Source organism: Malaclemys terrapin, chromosome 13 (genome assembly GCF_027887155.1).
Source record: "Malaclemys terrapin pileata isolate rMalTer1 chromosome 13, rMalTer1.hap1, whole genome shotgun sequence".
Lineage (NCBI taxonomy): Eukaryota > Metazoa > Chordata > Testudines > Emydidae > Malaclemys > Malaclemys terrapin.
The window spans coordinates 29613051-29635554 of record NC_071517.1 but is presented as its reverse complement, the minus strand read 5'-3'; the positions used below and the strand labels follow the sequence as shown (position 1 = coordinate 29635554).

The following is a 22504-nucleotide window of genomic DNA, read 5'->3' as shown; positions in this document are numbered from 1 at the left end:
ATGATTTTTATAAATAAAAAAATAAAAATTTTAAAAGACAAAAGCCAGAGCTTTGTGACTGCAGGAAGTTCAGAGATAAAGCATCTGAAGAAATAGCCCCAACTCTCACCACTCTCCCTTCCCCCTCCTATCCTGTCTTTTTTCCCCCTCAGTTGGAAACAGTCATGTTCTTTTGCTAACATACAAATTTTAATCATATTAAGTAAAGTTTTTTTTAAACCTTTTAAAAGTTTAAGATGTAAAGCAGGCCATAGGGGATAAGAGAGCTGTTCTGGATTTTAGGGGAATGTTCATTACTGACTGAAATCTTCTTTAATGAAATAGTTTTGTAGGCAGACATTCTTTTTTAGTTGTCATATTTTGCCTCTAACCCCTGCCCCTCCCTCCTGCATCCCCAACCCCTGACCCTTCTGCGCCCCAACCCCTGCACTATGCCAACTTCGTCCCTAACCCCTGCACTCTCCTCCTGCGCCTATATGGGGCAACTGACCTGCATGCATGGAGCAATTGGAACTGCTGCTTGTTCCCCCCCTCAAGCACTGCTCCTCTGCACCCCCCATAGGAGGCATCTATGACACGGCCTGGGCAGTCCCGAAATTGTTTCTCTCTCAGGAAGTGCATGATGATTCTGTGCACAACTCATACAATTGCATGCGTGATGCTGGTAAACCAAGTGCCAACTCTGGCTAAGGCCATAGGTGTTAGCTAAGAATGGACACACTCATAGCTGGAAACCAGACCAGTTCACCTGTATGTTAATTTTGTTCAAAATAGGTATTAGTCTTGTAAGAATGTATTTCATGTTTAGATGCTATGAACTGCTTGTAAGTTGCTGCCTGCATTAATCTCACTTGTAATGTCGCTATTCCAGGCTATCAGGAAATATGTAAATTTTTCTTTAATATAACTTTGAAAATGTTTGCTCTGAACCTGTACATAACTCTCATTTCTTTTTCCTAGTTAATAAACCTTTAGATAGTTTATTACAGGACCGGCTACAGGCGTCCTTGGTGTAAGTGGTTCTCAAACTTTTTTTTCCCCACGGACCACGTGAAAATTGCTGAGGGTCTTGGCGGACCACTTAATGATCTTTCCAAATGTTGTTTGTACCGTTAGCTAACTATTGTAAAGTGCTTTGGATAAAAGCGCTATATTAAAAAAAACTTAATAATGTTTTTTGTTCTACAAATAAAAGCACACAACTCATATTTTAATATCAATAGTCTTACCTTTCTAATGTGATGGATATGCCCTCTCTCCCCCGCTGCAGCAGCCCCCGAGCTGGGGCTGGGAAGGAGGGGGGTCTCTCCCCTGCCACAGCAGCCACAGAGCTGAGGCTGGGAAGGAGGGCCATCTCTCACCCGCAGCTGCAGCCCTGGAGCTGGGGAAAGTCGCCTCTTTCTCTGGCCGCCACAGCCCTGCATGTCACAAGTTCCCCTCACCCCCTCTTCTCATCCCACTGCCTCCTCCCACCTACCCCCTATTCCCCCCAAGGCCACCACCTCACCTTACATGTGCATCTTCTCCAGGGTCCAGGCACCTAATTAGTGGAGCCATGCCTGCGCGGCTCCACTAATTAGGTGGGTGGCCCTTCATTCTCTAGTGTGCAGCCACCCAGGGAATGGAGGGAACTATCTGCAGACCACCTGAATGGAGCTCACGGACTGAGAACCTCTGATCTAGGATACCAATTGACTTGTGGTAAGTGACTGGGGTCTGGGAGCTACCTAAGTGCCGTGTGATTTTTGGTGTAAGTGTCCATTTATCACTAAGTCCAGTTTGTCTGGGTGGCAAAATAGGCTGGCGAGTCTAAGGGGACTATCCGTGACTCCATGGCAAGACTGATACAGTGATCCAGGAGTTCACATTTGTTACTGGCTTGGTGAAATCTAATTACAGAACAAACCATCAGTGGGTGTCTGCCCTGTTTTTGACAGTCTGCCCCGAGGCAGGCAGTCACAGCCGTGAGCCATGCCAGACAGCCTGACATAGCGATTAAAGAGTGATTAATGGGGAGGCAGGTTAATTCCCTTTAAGTTCATTGACCGATCTCTCTTCTCACAATGACCCTGTGACTCTCTTCCCCAGTGCATGTGACTCTGGATTCAGACACGGCTCATCCTGTCTGTGAATCAGAGACACGTGAGGCTCTGAGACACATGGTAGGACCGGCCCAACAATCCAGATCGAGTTGATCCTGGTGGCTATGACCTGGGCGCTGGGGGGTTCTTCAGCAGGTGGCATTACTGGAAGGTGAGGGTAGGAGACAAGAGTGAGAGGGGACTGGGGGCTTGTAGGGAACCTGTGAGCAGGAAGGGGGTGAGGGGGTCTATCACCTGAGCATGGGTACTGGCTCCTCTGGCTGAAGGGAGATTTTTGCCACCCCCTGGCTCCTTCCCACCAACCCAGCTTGGGGGTGGGATTTTCCTGGACTGTGGCATGGGCAAGATCTCATTGTGCAGTGTGACTGGTCAGTCCCATCTCTTCACTTTTACTGCCACCTTCTCTGGGTCGCCCTGTCCTTCCTTCATCGCTTGTGGTGAGTGGGAGGGGTTGGGATGGGGAATGCGGGTCCCTTGGCAATCTGCCTGGTTAGAGAGCAGGGCTGAGAGGCTCTGGCAGTGGGAGTCAGGGTCTTTCGTTTAGATGTGTGAGGGCAGTTCAGATGATCTCAGCTGACATCAGACACACAGGGAAGGGGGCAAGCTCTGTAATACTGAGGATCCACACTCCCATTTCTCTGAACAGGGAATGAAATGCAGTGATAAGGATGCACGGCTCAACACTGAGAAATGATGGATGGCCCCAGGAACCACTATATACCTTATATGTAGGGTCCTACCAAATTCACGGCCATGAAAAAACACGTCACCAACCGTGAAATCTGGTCTCCCCCATGAAATCTGGTCTTTTGTATACTTTTACTCTATACTATACTATAGGGTAAAAGTATACAAAAATTCACAGCGTTTCTCAAACTGGGGGTCCCGATCCAAAAGAGGGTTGCAAGGTTACTGTAGGGAGGAGTCACATTATTGCCACCCTTACTTCTGTGCTGCTGCTGGCATTGGCACTGTCTTCAGAGCTGGTGCCCAGCTCTGAAGGCAGTGCAGAAGGAAGGATGGCAATACTGTGAACCCCCTACAATAGCTTTGCGACCCCCTTTTGTGTCGGGACCCCCAGTTTGAGAAATGTTGAGTGTTAAGGGCTTTACATGTTTATATTTTGCCATTTTAAAATACAGATTCATGTTTTATTACACCCCCATGAAATTTAAGATTTAAATATCTGAAACTGTGAAATTCAAGATTTTAAAAATTTATGAAAATGGACAGTGAATTTGGTAGGGCGCTACTCATGCATATTCATTCCTGTACTGGCCTCTTGGCACTGAACACTACACTGGAGATGTGAGTGCACCATACAACACTACTGACTGACAGAACAATCATCTGCAGTCACATTATCTGGGCTAATGGAACCCTTCTGCCAGCCAGTGACAACAGCAACAAGGGCCGGATTCAATATCTCGGGTCCCTCTTAAACAATACAAAACAGAACCAGCTACAGCCTCCACCCAGGAATCTGGGAAAACTGAACACCACCTCTGGGTGCTTCTAAGAGGTAGTACTGCCCCACTTGCAAGCACTGAGTCAGTGTAGAACGAAAGAGAACTTTTATTAGAAGGGAAAAGGAACCAAGTGTTAAATTGGGAAAACACCACAACCACGTTCCAAGCATGTGACCGCAGTGTGTTGGGCAGTGTCTTTTACCTCAATTTCCCACATTGCAGTGGGAAAGTCCAATGAATGAATGTCCCTTTAACACATCTCACTCACCTCTCCCACTGCTGCACCTCCTCAGTTGCTGTCCTCAGTCAGCGAAGACCCAGAATTTTGAGGTACATTCATAAAGGTTCACCTCCTCGCCCACAGAAAGGGAGGGAGCATTGAGCTATGTCTCTGCAGTTGCTATGCTCCTCTGCAACTGGCTGCTTGCTACTGCCTCTGGTTGCTTCCTGCTGCTGTTGGAGGTTCACTACCACTTCTGTGACACCATGTTCTGAGGTTCCACCGCTTAAGTCAGGTGATTTCAGTGGGTCAGAGGGAACCTCACTGACAGTACAACTTCTGCATTGTCCTTCATTTCACCACTATCCCTGCACCAGGTCCAAGACATAACCCCTAGACTGGCTATCAGGGATTCAGCTGTGGTAATGGCTGAGCAGAAATGATAACTCTCAATTGAGTCTAATCAGCTATTTTTAAATCCTGGAGGAGGAGGAAGGATCAAATGGTGCCTAGAACTCTTTAAACAGAGTCCACACCACATACAAACCTCTCCCCTTCATAGGGATTTGACATCTCTAGCCCCTGCTTAGCAAGTGAGGTTCAGTTTAGGGTGACCCTTTCAATCAGGGCAGGCTAAGCACAGTTCTGCTGCCCGTTACTTGTCCAATCAGGATAACATTTCATTGCCCCTGCTTTCAAATACTAGAGTGATTTGTAACTCAAAACCATCCAGAACTGATCACTTTGGCAAAGCAGCTCCATCTGCTGCGCACCTAGGCAGAGTAGGCGTCAGTGTAAACACAGTCTGCTCCTGAAGTCTTTTCCCCGCAGCTCAGTTCTAGATGTCAGGGGAGAGTTCATTCAGACCCCATTTACATACAGCCTCTGGGTTGTGTTAAACCATCTCTGTGCCTTGAGAGGATGTTTACACTAAGCTGCCCAGAATGATCCCTCGGCCTTTTTCCTTTGTGGTTACAGTTTGTTTCGGGGTGTCTGCCTAACACAAAGTGTTCTTTCCAACATGCTTCACTTTGTTCCTCTCTATGCTGAACTTCATCTGCCTCTGTGCTGCCCAATCACCCAGTAGACTCAAATCCTTGTGATCAGTGAGAATTGTTTAATAGCACTGAAACCCCATCACTTCCTTGCTTCAAAGTGAAATGAGCCGAGATCAGGCATTTTGTGTAACACAGGATAAGTTGTTTGGGATTCATTTTCTCTGCATCTCATTGCTAAAGATGAACAATTAGCTCATACTGAAGAGATGAGCAATTAGCTCATAATGATGAATTTCTTCCAGGAATTGAGCATATTTGCCTGCAATGTAGATCTGCAAATAGATCATGATTCCCTCAGACGTACTGGTTGTTGGATGAGTATCTTTTCGAATTGCTTCGCTCTCTGGTTTAATTGCAAATACTCCATAGCTGAACTATCAAGTGTGTTCGTTAGTTGTACTGGGTCATGTAAGTCACATGGTATTGTTTGTTCTTGGATGGATGATTTTGGATTTAAAATCTGGTTTAACGGATTACTCACATGGGCAACTTGGAAATTCATTTCCACAAACACCTGAGCTAGTAAAGCACAATTGCTTGAGAGCAAATGATCACAAAGGGGCATGAACAGGGCCAAAGAAAACCCAGACACAAATTCAAATAATCTTTGTGGGAAATTGGTTGGCATTATTCTGAGCTCTGATCATTATGGACCAGAACCTCAGCTCTAAGGCACCCTGCTTCCTTCCCCCACTGATCCCCACCCACTGTCCATGTCCTCCACAGGCCCCAGCTAGTCTGCTGGATCTGCTGACACCAGCACTACAGCTGCTCTTCAAGAAAACATGTGAGTTTAAGGAATGAAACTTTTATGAACATGTGACAGGCACTGACCAGACCCAGCAGGAAACCAACAACCCAAGAATCCTGCTGGAGGGGAGAGGGTTTGTATGACCCCAGCCCTAAAGCACTGGAGTAGGTGCAGTGGGGATGGAAATGGGGAGACTTCACTCTAGGGAGCTGGCACCAGTAGTAGGTTTCTTCTCTCTCCCTTGCACCAGATCAGCAGGAGGCAGAGAGACTCAACAGCCCTGAGGAGAGCCAAACCACAAAGCCAAGGGGTCATTGGCCGCTGCCGCTTGCTATGCCATGAAAGGGCAGGCAAAAGGCTGGTGCCATGGGTGGGAATCAGCAGGCAGAGCTGCTGTTCCCATGGATGACCATGCTGGGGGTGGAGGATGGGCAGAGCTGCTGTTCCTGTGGCGTCAGTGCCGGGGGTCTCACAGGGATTTCCCGGGCTAGGGGATGGGCAGAGTTGCTGTTCCCGTGGCTGTGCTGGGCTCTCACAGGGATTTCCGAGGCTGGGGGTGGGGATGGGCAGAGCTGCTGTTCCCGTGGTGGCCATGCCAGGGGTCTCACAGGGATTTCCCGTGCTGGAGTCTCCAGTGGGTGATAACGTTTGAGCTCTGAGTGAAGCTTTTCCCACAGTCGGGGCAGACGTAGGGTCTCTCTCCCGTGTGGATTCTCTTGTGCTTGGTCAAGGCAGAGCTGGTGGTGAAGCTTTTCCCGCAGTCAGGGCAGATGTAGGGCCTCTCTCCTGTGTGCACTCTCTGGTGAGTGGTGAGGTGAGCGAACTGGCTGTATCCCCTGCCACACTCATCGCACCGATAGGGCTTCTCAGCCAGGTGGGTTCTCTGGTGCCTGGCCAGGTACGTGCTGGTGGAGAAGCTTTTCCCGCAGTCAGGGCAGTTAAAGCACTTCTCTGTCTGGTGCGTCCTCTGATGCTTGATGAGGAGGGAGCTGTCAGTGAAGCCTTTCCCGCAGTCAGGGCAGACATAGGGCCTCTCTCCTGTGTGTGCCCTCTGGTGGATCGTGAGGGATGAGCAGTCCCGGAAGCTTTCCCCACAGGCCTCGCACCGATAGGGTCTCTCACCCGTGTGCAGCCGCTGGTGCCTCGTGAGGTTGGAGCTGCTGCTGAATCGCCGCCCACACTCAGTGCAGGGGTAGGGCCTCTCGCCCGTGTGTGTTCGCTGGTGTTTAATCAGGTCTGAGTTCACATTGAAGCTCTTCCCACAGTCCCGGCACCGGTAGGGCCGCTCTCCCGTGTGCAGACGCTGGTGCGTGATGAGATGCGAGCTCTGGCTGAAGCAGCGCCCGCACTCTGGGCACTGGTAGGGTCTTTCCCCCAGGTGTAGTCTCTGATGGGTGATCAGATTTGACCTCAGGCTGAAGCTTTTCCCACAGTCCTCACACGTGTTGGGTTTCTCCCCGAGGCAGAGTCCCCTGTGGATTGTAGAGTCATTGTGTCTCCCCAAACGTTCTCCAGTGTGACCGGGATTCTCCTGTCTCTCTTCTGGGTGTCTTCCCTGCTCCTTCTCTGACCTGCCCTGACTCCCGCAGGCTTCACCCAGCTCGGGGGAAACATCCCCATCAGATCTCCCTGGTCCTGCCTCATGCGGTTCCACTTGCTCAGGACCTTCCTGCTCAGGGTTCTCCTCCTCGCTCTCACTCACCATCCCATCACCTGCTGGGACAGAGACAGAATCCAGACAGGAGTCATTCCCTGTGCCGGGGGAACAAACCAAAGTAACTACCGGGACTACTGTAAGATCAGTACACCAGAAGCTGAATTCCCCTCCCACCCCTTCCTGAGAGGAGGGGGCAAATTGAACCTACACATCCCATCCAAACACTCCGGGGAAACGCAGCTGTTGCCAGGTGTGAATCAGGGGGCAGGAAGCCGTGAGTGACATCTGCCATGAGGTTATGACACTGGCTGGGGACAATCCTGACCCCCCAGGAGCTCATGAGCCCTTCAAGGGAACCTGATTTTTCTTCACTTCCTGTTTTCCCCCAACCTGGTTTAACTGATTCCTCACCTGTGCAGGCCTCCTTTGCCCTGGAGATCAGACACCATAACTGTTCTCCTCATTCCAGATGGGAGACCACATTGCTTTTCCAAGACCAGGGTGAATTACCTCTTTGTAGGATATTTATCACAGAGAATGTTCCCAGATTTTAACCCCAGCCCATTTCAAAGCAGTGAAATACCTCTGCCAGCTCTCCAGGGTCTCAAAGTCCAGCCACTCTGCTAATGGGGAACTGGACTCCCACATCTCTGCTCAGAAGACACAGCCAGACACACATCATCAAAGGGGCCCCTCAAATACACAGATAGCACGTCTAGATCTCAGAAAGACGAGATCTAACCTGAGACGGAGCTGCATGGATCTGCTTCTCACTGCCAGAGCTGAGCCCAGTGAGAGTGTGAGGAGGGAATCTTGGGGCCCATGAGCACAAGTGCGAGGCTCAGCACAGTGATAATGGGAGGGTTTTGTCAGAGGATGCAGCAGGGCAGGGGAGTGAGATTTCAAGAAACTGCATTTTGGGGAATGAATGAACCTAGTGAGTCAGGTTTAGCAGCCACAATAGAAACCGTAACTGGTAACAATAATGAGAGGAAGCCCTAAAATCCCCAGGTTCTGTGCATGCTGGAGAAAATTACTCTCTAAATAGTATTAATTATGCATATAGGGCCCTACTGTGCTAGGCACACACACACATGCACGCAGCCAGGCACTGCATACACCCACACACAGAACTAGGCACTATGTGCACACGCACACATACAAAGCTAGGCACCATGTACACACACACACAGAGCTAGGCACCATGTACACACACACACACGCAGGTGGGCACCATGTACACACACACACACACACACACACAGTTAGGCACTGTGTACAAACACACTCATATACACACCCAGTCCCTTGCCCTGAAGCGCTTACCATGGCAGAGGTCAGTTTTAAGGAGGAATCTGAAGGGGAACAATGGAGTGGCTTTGTGTAGTTTACAGTGAGCTCCTCTCATGCTCAGAGGACAGCGGGAGTGGGTGGGGGCAGGAAACTTGAGGGCAGTGCAGACTGATGGGCAACATGGCTAGTACAGCTGGCAGAGCAGAGGCGGGGTTCTGCCTCTCAGTAACACATCGGAGATGGTGGGTAGGGCAGGGCGAGGCTGAAAGGCCTTAAAAGTGACACAAGTCGTTTATATTTGATGCACTGAAGGGAGGTCCCAGGAGGATATGGGAGGTTCGGGGGGGCGGGGGGAGTTACCATAGTGACAGTACAAGCCAGGAAGATGATCTTTGTAGCAGTTTTCTGAATGGATGTAATGGACCCAGGATGGCGTTGGTCATGGCCAGAAGGGAGTAGGCTGCAGGCCAGGAACCTCAAGGACATGGCAGCTGAATTGAGGAAGTGCAAGTGTTCCCAAACCAACTCAGCAGGGCTGGTGCCGGCACCCTGGGTCATTTCAATACAACCAGCCTAATTACAAACCAATTAAGTCTCTAATGCAGACAAGGCCACAGGCTCTGGGAGGGGAGGGGATGTGGGCAATAGAGTTATTATTATTCATAGTCAGGTCGTGCTCAGAGACCCCAAGCAGAATCGGGGCCCTGTTGTGCTCAGTACTCCACAAACACAGACAGAGACGCTATCCCTGCCCTGAGGAGCAGCTCAGAGTCCAGTTTAAAGCCTGTCTGCTCTGGGGAATTTCAGACTTGCTTACAGCAGGGGTGATCAACACAGCTCTGAAACCAGCTGCTGCTGAGTCCTCTGCACCAGCAATGCCAGTGGGGTGGCTGATCCAGGCACAGCACCATGACACAAGAGATGTTTCAGCTGCTGTGTTCTCTGTAAGAAATACAGCACTAAGGCTTCTGCACTGCCACCACTAGCTGAAGTGGGGAGAGATTGAAATTAAACTTGTTTAAAATAATAAAAAACAGAGTGGTGACAGTGAATCGTAGTGTTAGAGTATACTTAGATGTGGGCAGTTGTTTATAATTACAGAGGTTTAATAATGAATAAAGATAGTTTTAGGCAGGGTCGCCCAGAGGATTCAGGGGGCTTGGGGCAGAAGGACCCCCCACCGCCGAATTGCCGCGGAAGACCCAGAGCGGAAGAAGCTCCAGGGGCCCGGACGCCGCGAGAGTTTTTCGGGGCCCCCGGAGCGAGTGAAGGACCCAGCTCCAGGGGCCCCGAAAAACTCTCATGGGGGCCCCTGTGGGGTCCGGGGCAAATTGCCCCACTTGCCCCCCCCCCCAGGCAGCCCTGGTTTTAGGTGGTTATGGCTAGCAATAACAAGATAGTGGTCACAAGCAGTCACAGTCAGAGAAATCCAAAATGGAGGTCTGGGAGAAATTTGGCCAATAGCAAGCAGGCAGGCTGAGCAGAAATAAAGGTCACTCCAAAACCTGAAGGGAGTGGTCAGTCAGACAAGAGGCAAGTCTTCAAGCAGGTCAGTCAAAAAAGGCACAAGTTTTCAATTTGGTCCGGCTTTGATTGACAGATAGGTTAGCACCCATGATGGGGCCTTTCCTTTTTATAAACCAATCAGAGAAGGCTAGAATCTGTATTTAAGACAGAAAACTGGCAGATTTCACTCAGTATGAGGCAAGTAGAAGGTACTAGTGTGTGAGTGAACAGAGGGAAAATCAAGAAGAAGAAGAAAAGAGTTAAAATCACTTAAGAAGAGATAAGCAGTAGCAACACTGATAACAGTAACAGAACAGAAGGAGCTGTCAGAGAGAAAAGAAGACAGCAGAGAAAGTAAGCAGGATAATCCTCCTATAAAGAATAATTAAACTGTGTGAATGTGTATGCATAGGGTAATAAAGCTGGATGTTTGTTATGATTTAAATGTGTAAGGATTTGCTATCGGCAGTCTATATGTTTCTGGCCATCACATGTGGAACATAACCACTTGAAGCTATTTTCAGTTGTATGGTATTGCAATTTTCAATACTTTGAAGTGTATCTGTGCTAATAGAGTTTATGCCTTGTTAAGAAAATTTATGGATTCTTTATTCTTTTAACAAATTTGTATTAAGGAATATTGTACTAAATAAAGAATATTTTTGTCTTCAAAGAATACTGCCTGAGTGTCAATCCTTTGAGAGGAAGCCTGTATCAGTTTCTTTCCAAGGGTCAACAGAGCTAATCTGTTCTGGGGAGTCCTCCAAAGTTTGGAGAGAAACCCCCTGGTAAAACCCTGGCAATGCTCTAGGGTGGGCCATCCCCTTTTACCTACCAAAACAGATAAATTAACAGAATTATTGGGGTAGGCAGGCCATTATGGGGTGCCTCTAATTTTGGAGCTAACAGCCCCACATAGACACAAGACAATGAGTGAGTGTAACTAACAGATTGTTTTAGTCTGAAAACCCAAATCCCGCTTTACAATCAGATGTTTTAACTTCAATAAAGATAAACGAACAAACTGATGCTCCAGCTGCATTTACTTGCACAGTATTTTGGAAAAAGCAAACTTGCAGTGAGGGAGGGATGGGAGATTAATGCCCTCAGAGATCAGACAGTTAAATGGACAGCATCAACTTAAAATCACACTCCTGTCTGAAAATCTCTAACCTGCTGCAGGTGACACCTAATGTCGTGTCAATGAAGGGTTTAGAGAGCATTTTCTATTTCACCCCAGTCTGCTTTGTGCTAGTGCCAGCACTTGGCATGGAAGTTTCGCTATCTCTTCTGTAGTGTTAGATGTCCTCAAACAGTTATGGGGGGGAGAAAAGCCTTCTGGTTTAAAAAATGGGAAAACAAGGTTGTACAACCACAAAAGTTGGCTGCAGGACTCTAGGCAGGGGCAGTGCCTGGAACTATATGTAACTCATTGTTTGGAAATGGACTCGAGTCCAGGCTGACAGGCCCCAGGGAAATGCCACAGAGATTTCAGAGTTTGTTTAGCCAATTCCTCACCTGCCCATGAGCCTCTTGGACTCTCCCTTTCCTCAGCACCCTGGAGATTTGGGACCCACAGCTCTTCCCCTTGTTCCATCTGGAGACCACGCTGGGTTTTGAGAATCAGAAATCCTGCCAAGGGGGAAAGAAACCAGATGAGATCAGGGTGAATTAAACAGCCATGGAATATTTGTTACCAAGAACATTTCATGACTTCAAGCCAGCCCCTTCCTGCACTGAAGGCAGGTGGGATCCAAATGGATCAGAACATGTTTGTGGAGGCATTTGGGGAGCCAGATATCTAGGGAATGTGTTACACCCCCGGTAGGAGCCTTAGGCATCTCAAAGCACCCACTCTTCTGCAAGGATGCAAACAGCTGTCTGTTCCATGTCCTCCTCAAGCCACCAGCTCACATCAAGGCAGCCTGGCTCAGGTGTGACTTTCATCTGCTCTGTCTAGGGCTGAGTTAACATTTGCTCAAGTATCAGAGGGGTAGCTGTGTTAGTCTGAATCTGTAAAAAGTAACAGAGGGTCCTGTGGCACCTTTAAGACTAACAGAAGTATTGGGAGCATAAGCTTTCATGGGTAAGAACCTCACTTCCTCAGATGCAAGTCAAGGGGGAGTTTACCCTAAGACATTTCATACACTAGGCCTGGAGTCTGCAATTGCTCATACACATGCTTAACTTTGAGCCCAGTGAGGATTTAGTATTCCCAGGAGAAGGGCCTATGTCAGAGTTGCCAATTCTCACACTGTTACTGTGACTCATGGGATAGCTCACATTTTTCTTAAAGCTGCACCCCACCTCCTGGATTCAAGTGATCAGGTGAGAAACTTGTTTTTTTTTATTTTGGTGAAAACCAAGTTTCTAGCCATTGTGGCTAAGAGAAAAGCTTAAAAACACAAAGTTGGTACACCCTAAAGGTACAGAATCCAGAGGGCAAAGAGAAAAGAAGCAGAATTTCAGTTTTTCAAAAAACCTCATGATTTGTAAGCCAATCTCCTGATTTGGGGGGACTGAGTCATGATTTTTCAACTGCTGGGGCTAGCAATACTGTTTTCTGGCCTTTTTTTGTTGTTATTGACACTGACAGATGTGTCAGCCCTTTGTCTGCAAAGGGACAATTTCTGCTTTATGCTGAAATAGAAATTAAATTTAGAAAACATGAGTAAACCTCAGCGCTGGGTTAGTGTCAGGCCTGCTAGAGTACTTTTCGGGAGCAATATCAAACCGTTTGCAGTGAAGTGCAGCTCCCTGGCAGCGTCTTAGCTCATGGGGGGCTGCCTCTACCTTGCCCTTCCTGCCGGGGCCTTGGCCTCTAACTCCAGCTGCTCTGCTACAGGAAAGGCTGTTACTGTCACAGTGTTAAAGACTTTCTCCTCCTTTAGGTCCTTTCCAGTCAGGACCCGGAAGCCCTGAACAGACCTCGCTAGGTTGGCAGGGCTGGTGCCTCTGACCTCCCTCCCCACTGATTGTTCCTTCTGGCCCTTCCAGTCTCTCCCCTTGTCTCCCCTCGGAATGGGAGACTCGATCCCTGGCCCGGCCCGGGGCGTTCGCTCTCCCGGAGCTGGCTCGGCTCCTGCAGGCGCTTAGGGGGGCAGCACCTCTGGGACTCGCAGACCCCCACCCCCCGGGAGCAGAGCTGGGGCGAGGAGGGGCGGTTGGTGCAGAGTCACTTTCCTGCCCGGCCCCAGCCCTTTCCCCCGGGTCTTTCCACTCACCTGGAGTTTGCGGCTCAAGAGCTGGTGTCGGCAGAGCCCGGGGCTGCCCCAGGGGCTGGTTCCAGCCCCCGGAGAAAGCCACGGTCCCGGAGCGCTGCAGCCCGGGCTGCTGATACAGGGGACAGGAAGGGGTTGGAGTAGCTGCGCGCGGTAGCTGCTGGGTGCTGGGGCGGGGGAGGAAGGGGACAGCGAAGCACTGGAGAGCTGAGCCTGTGCAGCTCCGGCCCGCACTGAAACCTGTTACCAGCTCCTGCCGCCTCTATTGTGAGCCGGGAGCCCAGGTTGAGCCGCTGCTCCTCCCGTGCGGGGTCTGTGCGGGGAGAGCCCTTCCCTAGCGTCCCTCTGTGCCGGGGTGGGAAGGAAAATATCTGTCTGTTCTGATTCAACATCCCCACCTGCAGTGTGAGAATTCTGCCAACACACATGGGGGTTTGTAATCCCCCGGTCCTCCAGCTACCGGGATGGTGGGGGGAGAGAGACAACACAATCTTTGGGAAGAAGAAAACAAGCAAAACTGTGTCTTTGTTTTTAGGAAGGAAACACTCCGCAGTATTCTTAGGCCTCCCCCATACCCCCTGGAGAAGCACAAAAGCGCACAGGCCCTGAGTCGCCTTCCCCTCTCATAGGCCTGGTCTACACTACGAGTTTAGGTCGACTTTAGCAGGGTTAAATCGAATTAAGCCTGGACACGTCCACACGACGAAGCCCTTTCTTTCGACTTAAAGGGCCCTTTAAACCGGTTTCTTTACTCCACCTCCGACAAGGGGATTAGCGCTAAAATCGGCCTTTGCGGGTCGGATTTGGGGTAGTGTGGACGGAATTCAACGTTATTGGCCTCCGGGAGCTATCCCACAGTGCTTCATTGTGACCGCTCTGGACAGCACTCTCAACTCAGATGCACTGACCAGGTAGACAGGAAAAGCCCCGCGAACTTTTGAATTTCATTTCCTGTTTGCCCAGCGTGGAGAGCACAGGTGACCACGCAGAGCTCATCAGCACAGGTAACCATAATGGAGTCCCAGAATTGCAAAAGAGCTCTAGCATGGACAGAACGGGAGGTATGGGATCTGCTCACCATATGGGGAGACGAATCAGTGCTAGCTGAACTCCGTAGCAGTAAACAAAATGGCAAAATATTAGAAAAGGTCTCAAAGGCCATGAAGGACAGAGGCCATAACAGGGACGCACAGCAGTGCCACGTGAAAATTAAGGAGCTAAGGCAAGCCTACCACAAAGCCAGAGAGGCAAACGGAAGGTCTGGGGCAGAGCCGCAAACATGCCGCTTCTACGCAGAGCTGCATGCCATTCTAGGGGGTGCAGCTACCACTACCCCAACCATGTGCTTTGACTCCGTCAATGGAGAAACACGCAACAGGGAAGCGGGTTCGGGGTATGCAGAAGATGATGATGATGATGAAGATAGCTCACAGCAAGGAAGTGGAGAAACTGGTTTCCCCAACAGCCAGGATATGTTTATCACCCTGAACCTGGAACCAGTAACCCCCGAACTCACCCAAGGCATGCTCCCAGACCCTGAGGGCACACAAGGGACCTCTAGTGAGTGTACCTTTGTAAATATCACACATGGTTTAAAAGCAAGCGTGTTTAATGATTAATGATTAATTTGCCCTGGCAAATTCCAGTACAGCTACTGGAAAAGTCTGTTAACGTATATGGGGATGGAGCGGAAATCCTCCAGGGACATCTCCAGAAAGCTCTCCTTCATGTACTCCCAAAGCCTTTGCAAAAGGTTTTTGGGGAGGGCTGCCTTATCCCGTCCGCCATGGTAGGACACTTTACCATGCCAGGCCAGTAGCATGTAGTCTGGAATCATTGCATAACAAAGCATGGCAGTCTGTGGTCCCGGTCTTTGCTGGCATGCAGACAACATCCATTCCTTATCTCTCTTTGTTATCGTCAGGAGAGTGATATCATTCACGGTCACCTGGTTGAAATGGGGTGATTTTATTAAGGGGGCATTCAGAGGTGCCCGTTCTTGCTCGGCTGAACAGAAATGTTCCCCACTGTTAGCCACGTGGTGGGGGGGGGGAGGGGTGAAGGGATCATCCCAGAGAACTGGGGGTATGTGTGTGGAGGGGGTAGTTGGGTTTGTGCTGCATGTTAACCCGGAAATCCCAGCCCCTCCTTTTACATTGCAAATCCATTTTAAATGGCCAACCCAATGGGTCCTTGGTACGGGAAAGGAGGGCGCTACTGTTTGAAACCATTCCCACATGTTATGAGGGTTAAAAAAGCCAAAAGACTGTGGCTTACCATGGCTGCCTGCACGCCAAATTCTGTTGCCTGGCACTGCGTGAGTGATCTCTCACACCAAACCGGCAGGCCCTCAATATAAGAGGAAAAATGCGACCTTGTAACGAAAGCACATGTGCTGTTTAATGTGAACAGCAAAATTTAACGTGAGTGTACCCATTGTTCTCTAAAATGTGTCTTTTTTTAACCACCTCTCCTCTGTCCTCCACCAGCTGCAAATGTTTCTCCTTCGCAGAGGCTAGCGAAGATTAGAAGGAGAAAACGGCGGGCTCGGGATGATATGTTCACGGAGCTCCAGATGTCCTCCCACACTGAAAGAGCACAGCAGAATGCGTGGAGGCAGTCAGTGTCAGACTACAGAAAAGCACAATATGAACGAGAGGAGAGGTGGCGGGCTGAATCGCGGGCTGAAGATGATAGATGGCGTCAGCTTGCAGACAGAAGGCAAGAGTCGATGCTCCGGGTGCTGGAGCATCAAACTGATATGCTCCAGCATATGGTTGAGCTGCAGGAAAGGCAGCAGGAGCAGAGACCGCCGCTACAGCCCCTGTGTAACCAACAGCCCTCCTCCCCAAGTCCCATTGCCTCCTCACCCAGACACCCAAGAACATGGTGGGGGGGTCTCCGGTCACCTAGTCACTCCACCCCAGATGATTGCCCGAGCATCGGAAGGCTGGCCTTCAATAAGTGTTAAAGTTTTAAACTGCAGTATGTCCTTTTCCTTCCTTCCTCCCCCACCCCTCTTGGGCTACCTTGGCAATTATCCCCATAGTTGTGTCATGAATTAATAAAGAATGCATGAATGTGCAGTAACAATGACTCTGCAAGCGGTGCTCGAAGGGGGAGGGGAGGGTGGGGTGGTTGGTTTACAGGGAAGTAGAGTGAACCGGGTGCGGGGGGGCGGAGGGTTCATCAAGGAGAAACAAACAGAAGTTTCACACCGTAACCTGGCCAGTCACAAAACTCGTTTTCAAAGCTTTTCTGATGCGCACCGCACCCTGCTGTACTCTTCTAACGGCCCTGGTGTCTGGCTGCGCATAATCAGCAGCCAGGCGATTTGCCTCAACCTCCCACCCCGCCATAAATGTCTCCCTCTTACTCTCACAGATATTGTGGAGTGCACAGCAAGCAGCAATAACAATGGGGATATTCTTTTTGCTGAGGTCTGAGCGAGTCAATAAGCTGCGCCAGTGTGCTTTTAAACGTCCAAATGCACATTCCACCACCATTCGGCACTTGCTCAGCCTGTAGTTGAGCAGGTCCTGACTACTGTCCAGGCTGCCTGTGTACGGCTTCATGAGCCATGGCATTAAGGGGTAGGCTGGGTCCCCAAGGATCACAATAGGCATTTCAACATTCCCAACGGTTATTTTCTGGTCCGGGAAGAAATTTCCTTCCTCCAGCTTTCGAAACAGATCAGAGTTCCTGAAGACGCGAGCATCATGTACCTTTCCCGGCCATCCCACGTTGATGTTGGTGAAACGTCCCTTGTGATCCACCAGGGCTTACAGCAGCATTGAAAAGTACCCCTTGCAGTTTATGTACTTGGTGGCTTGGTGCTCTGGTGCCAAGATAGGGATATGGGTTCCGTCTATTGCCCCACCACAGTTTGGGAATCCCATTGCAGCAAAGCCATCCACTATGGCCTGCACGTTTCCCAGAGTCACTACCCTTGATATCAGCAGGACTTTGATTGCCCTGTCAACTTGGATCACAGCAGCCCCCACAGTAGATTTGCCCACTCCAAATTGATTCCCGACTGACCGGTAGCTGTCTGGTGTTGCAAGCTTCCACAGGGGTATCACCACTCGCTTCTCAACTGTGAGGGCTGCTCTCATCCTGGTATTCTGGTGCTTCAGGGCAGGGCAAAGCAAGTCACAAAGTTACATGAAATTGCCCTTACGCATGCGAAAGTTTCGCAGCCACTGGGAATCGTCCCAGACCTGCAACACGATGCGGTCCCACCAGTCTGTGCTTGTTTCCCAGGCCCAGAATCTGTGTTCCACGGCATGAATCTGACCCAGTAACACCATGATTTGCACATTGCTGGGGCCTGTACCTTCTGTGAGGTCTATGTCCATGTCAATTTCCTCATCACTCTCGTCGCCGCACTGCAATCGCCTCATCGGCTGGTCCTGGTTTTGCTTTGGCATGTCCTGGCTCTGTATATACTCCAGGACAATGCGTGTGGTGTTCATAGTGCTCATAATTGCCGCGGTGATCTGAGCGGGCTCCATGATCCCAGTGCTATGACGTCTGGTCTGAAAAAAGGCGCGAAACTATTGTCTGACGGAAGGAGGAAGGGAGGGGCGAGTGACGACATGGCATACAGGTACAGGGAATTAAAATCAAGAAAGGTGGCTGTGCATCAGGGAGAAACACAAACAACTGTCACACAGAATGGCCCCCCGAAAGATTGAACTCAAAACCCTGGGTTTAGCAGGCTGTTGATTTCACGGAGGGAGGGAGAAGCAAATGAATACAGAACAAATCTATTTTTTACATCTTAAACTGGCAGCCGATGGTGCAGCATGACTGATAGCCCTCGGCATCTTCTGGGTACTTGGCAGAAAATAGTGTACTACAACTGATAGCCGCCATAATCATTGGGAAGGCAGCAGAATATGACTGGGGGACATACCGAGTTTCAGCCATCATCTGATCAAACTGCAGTATGACAACGACGGATACCAGTCGTAATACACCATCTACTGCCAAAAGGCAATGGGCTGCTGCTGTGTAGCAATGCAGCCCCACGTCTTCCAGCACCCAGATCGCCGATGACGGCTACCAGTCATACTGCACCATCTACTGCCAAAAGGCAATTAGCTGCTGCTGTGTAGCAATGCAGTGCCACGTCTGCCGGCACCCAGATGACATATGGTGACGGTGAGCTGAGCTGAGCGGGCTCCATGCTTGCCGTGGTATGTTGTCTGCACAGGTAACCCAGGTAAAAAGGCGCAAATCGATTGTCTGCCGTTGCTCTGACGGAGGGGGAGGGGCCTGACGACATGTACCCAGAACCCCCCACAACACTGTTTTGCATCATTCAGGCATTGGGCTCTCAACCCAGAATTCCAATGGGTGGCAGAGACTGCGGGAACTGTGGGATAGCTACCCACAGTGCAACGCTCCGGAAGTCGACGCTAGCCTCGGTACTGTGGATGCGGTCCGCCGACTTAATGCACTTAGAGCATTTTATGTGGGGACACACACAATCGGCTGTATACAACCGATTTCTATAAAACCGGCTTCTATAAATTCGACCTAATTTCGTAGTGTAAACATACCCTAAGTCTATAATTTATAACTAAGCTATTGTTGTTTGTAAAGTAAATAAGGTTTTTAAAATGTTTAAGAAGCTTCATTTAAAATTAAATTAAAATGCAGACCCCCCTGGACGGTGACCAGGACCCAGGCAGTGTGAGTGCCACTGAAAATCAGCTCGCGTGCCGCCTTCGTTGCCATAGGTTGCATACCCCTGTTTTAGCCAGATCATTCCGAGACTAATGCAATTCCAAACCTTTCACCATCCAGAGAGGAAATGGCCCTGATGTGAAGAAAGTCTTGGATACAACATAGGAGAAAACCATTGAAGAGTTTTTCAAAGAGTTTGACTAAGTGACATGGATACTGATTTTTTCTCCTTTTCTCTGTTTAGGATGTGCAAAGTGTATTGAGTAGTATGTGCATGCTTCTCTGTTCCATTTACCATTCTATTCCTCATGGAGGCTTTGCAGAATTACGTCTATTGCAGAGCGAGGCAGAGAGCTAGCAGGGGATATGATTTTTTTAGGACTGAAGAAAGGTTAAACCCCCTGAAACTGGAGGAACTTCCAGAGTATGTGAGAGGTAAGCGCATGCCAAACTGTGTACAATGGGTGAAATCCTGACCTGCTGAAGTCACTGTCGAGTCTCCGTTGGCTTCACTGGGTCTACATTTCACCCAGTGTAATTTGCGATCTTGGCCTGTCTCTGTGACGGAGTTGGGGTGGAGGTCAGGTGGGGCTCGGAAGGTGGCTCTAATCGCCTCACTTCCGTGGGTTTTCCAGCTGCTCGGTTCTGGCAGTGCTGATTTGAAAGGAAGCCCCTGGATTTACCCCTGAGTTCCCTGCTCAGAGGTTTGCCCGGGGTCTCTGTGGAGTGTGCAGGGGCTCCAGGGCAGCTGGTTGTGGCTCTTTCTGGAGGTCTCTAAACCCTGGGGGACAGCAGGAACTTTGGGGGTCTGCAGCATCCTTCCTGCTCCCCATCTCCTTCCTCATTGCTGAGCCCCAGAACTGCTGCTGTCTGGCATTGAGTAGGGTGGGTTGGGGAGGTGGGTCAGCTGTTGTCTGCTGCCTGCTCCATCCTGATCGGACTGGGAGCAGAGGTGAAAGTAAGCCGGTAAGATACAGTATGGCAAGAGCCAGTACGCCGTGCCTGACTGAACCGGCTTCTCCGGTGATGATTTAAAGGGCCCAGGGTGCCAGCTGCTGCGGGGAGCCCCAGGGCCTTTAAATCAGTAAAGGTCCTACCTCTTCCGGTTGAGGCCACGCCCCGTGCTCAGGACTCCGGCGGCGTACCGGTAAGTCCTTTAAATTACTGCTGGTGGGGCTATTCCTGCTGGGCAGTGGTGTCTACCCCAGGCTCCTCCCATTCCTTTGGTCTGCAGTGTCCCCTCTGGGCTCCTCCCAGTTGTGGACAGAGTCCTCTCCTGCTGTCTCCTCCTCCTGTCCCCATGCTGAGCAGTGTACTCATGTCTTTCATCAGTGCTTCTTTCTCCTTCTAGCGCCTGGCACTCAGAGGGGCTCTCCCCCAGGGGCCTCTCCACCTCTCACCCCTGCCCAGGTTGGGCTTTGCTCTGATGCTCTGACTCCCTCCTTCCCCACACCTTGGCTCTGCCCTGATGCTCTGGATCTCTCTGCAGAGGACATGACCCTGGACCTGTACACGGTGTATCCTTGGCTTGTGGTGGATCCAGATCAGAAATCCATGGACTGGGATTCTGAGTAGAAGAACCTACCAGAAAGTCACAAGAAATTTGATTCGGAGCCCTGCGTGCTGGGCTCTGAGGGGTTCACCTCAAGGACACGGTACTGGGAGGTGGAGATGGGTGTGAGAGGACCCTGGGCCATGGGGGTGGCCAGGGAGTATGTGAAGAGGAAAGAACGGATCAGCCTTAAACCTGAGGCAGGGATCTGGACTTTTCAGAAGTGGAGGTGTCTGTCCTGGACTCCCACCTCCCAAAAGAACCCCTGTCTCTGCATAGAACCCAAGGAAGGTCAGGGTGTATCTGGACTATGATGCGGGGCAATTGGTGTTTTACAGTTCTGAGACTGGGGACTTGATCTGCCATTCCCCACCAGCCCCTTTCACTGGGGAGAAAATATTCCCTTTCTTCTGGGTATTGTCCAGGCTCACACTGTGCCCCCATGATGTGGGGAGTGAGAGCCAGGGGCGTTGGAACAGAGTGGGCTATAATAGCGAGTAATGGGGGGAGGAGACGGAGAGGAGTAACTTATGGGTGGAGTCTCAGTGGGAGAGGTGAGAGCAGGGGGTGGGGCAATGGTTTGGGTGCTGATGATTCTCCCCCCCCCCCAGTTTTAGGGACCTGCCATTGCCCTGGGTGAGAGCAGGAAATAATTGCAGTAAGGCCCTGTCAAATAGCATGGAAACAATGAGTCTGATGCAAGAAAAAAGTGCTGATTTAAATAATAATAATACAATAGGTTTTCCTTAGCCTGCCTTCTAATTACCAAACCTTCAAGAGGACTTCCGTCCGCTCCTCCCCTGCAGTGTCTCCCAGGCTTCTCCCTGCTCAGGGCTCTGGGAAACTTCCCCTTCAGCTCTTCCCAATACTGTCCCATGCAGTTCCACTGGCTCAGCACCTTTCTGCTGAGGGTTCTCCTCCTCATTCTCATTCATCGTCCCATCACCTACTGGGACAGAGAGAGAACCCAGACAGGAGTCAGTCCCTGTGGCTGTGGGAACCGGAACCCCGGAAAGGGAAATTAATCACAATATCTGCTAGAGAGATGGAAAACTGACAAGACCTATTTCCCACAATCACCTCCTCAGAGGAATGAGGGGAGGGTCTACAGCCAGAAGTTAGATTAGATTGGTCAGCAATTTAAAATCTACTGGGGGTGTATGCAAATATATATATATTTATGCAAATATATTAATATTTAAATTATACTGGGCTTCTGTGAATTGAAGTGGATTGACAGCTGAGAGTCTGGTCTCTGCCCCCTGGCGATGCTGCCCCCTGCCATTCTCCCAGCCCTGCCCGCTGCATGTATGCTACACCAACCTCAGCTATGCCCCACTCTGGCTGTCACAGAGTTTGTCAGATGGGACCACCAGATCATCCAGTCTCCCTTGCCGCATATCACAAGGCCCCCAGCACTACCCAGCGCCTACACACCAAGCCGAACAACCAGAATTAGACCAAAATATCACAGCCCACAGGAGACTAGACTATTGTGTGCCACAGGCAAAGACACAAGGGTCTGAGGTGCACCAGTACCCAAGGCCCCCACCAATGGCAGGGGAATGTCAAAGGGTACGTCTATACTTACCTCCGGGTTCAGCAGTAAGCAATTGATCTTCTGGGATCGATTTATCGCGTCTTGTCTAGACGCGATAAATCGATCCCGGAAGTGCTCGCCTTCGACGCCGGTACTCCTGCTCCGCGAGAGGAGTACGCGGAGTCGATGGGGGAGCCTGCCTGCCACATGTGAACCCGCGGTAAGTTCGAACTAAGATACTTCGACTTCAGCTACTTGAATAACATAGCTGAATTTGCGTATCTTAGTTCGAAGTGGGGGGTTAGTGTGGACCAGCCCAAAGTGAGATATCCTGGCATGTGACACCCACACTGCAGAGAAAGGTGTGAAAACCTAAAGTCACTGCCAATCTGACCTGGGGGGAAATTCTTTCCTAGCCCCACATATGGCGACCAGACAGAC

The 22504-nt window shown here is 50.2% G+C and overlaps 2 protein-coding genes across 2 annotated transcripts in view; one reads left to right on the top strand and one right to left on the bottom strand.

The window, feature by feature from the left end:
• The window catches only part of LOC128848362 (zinc finger protein 883-like), a 32932-nt gene extending 19553 nt beyond the window's left edge, over window positions 1-13379 (bottom strand). The window contains exons 1-3 of the mRNA XM_054048343.1: window positions 13281-13379; window positions 11575-11688; window positions 6289-7352 (exon numbers count right to left, since the gene is read on the bottom strand). Coding sequence (XP_053904318.1) covers window positions 6289-7352; window positions 11575-11653 — 1143 coding nt within the window. The 5' untranslated portion in view covers window positions 11654-11688; window positions 13281-13379. The remainder of the gene's footprint in view (window positions 1-6288; window positions 7353-11574; window positions 11689-13280) is intronic.
• Window positions 13380-13476: 97 nt separating this feature from the next.
• LOC128848321 (mediator of RNA polymerase II transcription subunit 15-like) lies at window positions 13477-16361 on the top strand. Its single transcript, XM_054048276.1, has 2 exons — window positions 13477-14837; window positions 15767-16361. Exons 1-2 carry the CDS (start codon window positions 14291-14293, stop codon window positions 16246-16248), a joined length of 1029 nt encoding a protein of 342 aa, XP_053904251.1. The 5' UTR covers window positions 13477-14290; the 3' UTR covers window positions 16249-16361.
• The last annotated feature ends 6143 nt before the right edge of the window (window positions 16362-22504 follow it).

What these genes read in the sequence shown, in the direction of transcription:
- LOC128848321 (XM_054048276.1), top strand. Translation starts at nt 14,291, where the DNA reads ATGGAGTCCCAGAATTGCAAAAGAGCTCTAGCATGGACAGAACGGGAG. An exon ending in GGGCACACAAGGGACCTCTA is followed by an intron (nt 14,838 to 15,766) that starts GTGAGTGTACCT and finishes GTCCTCCACCAG; the next exon opens with CTGCAAATGTTTCTCCTTCG.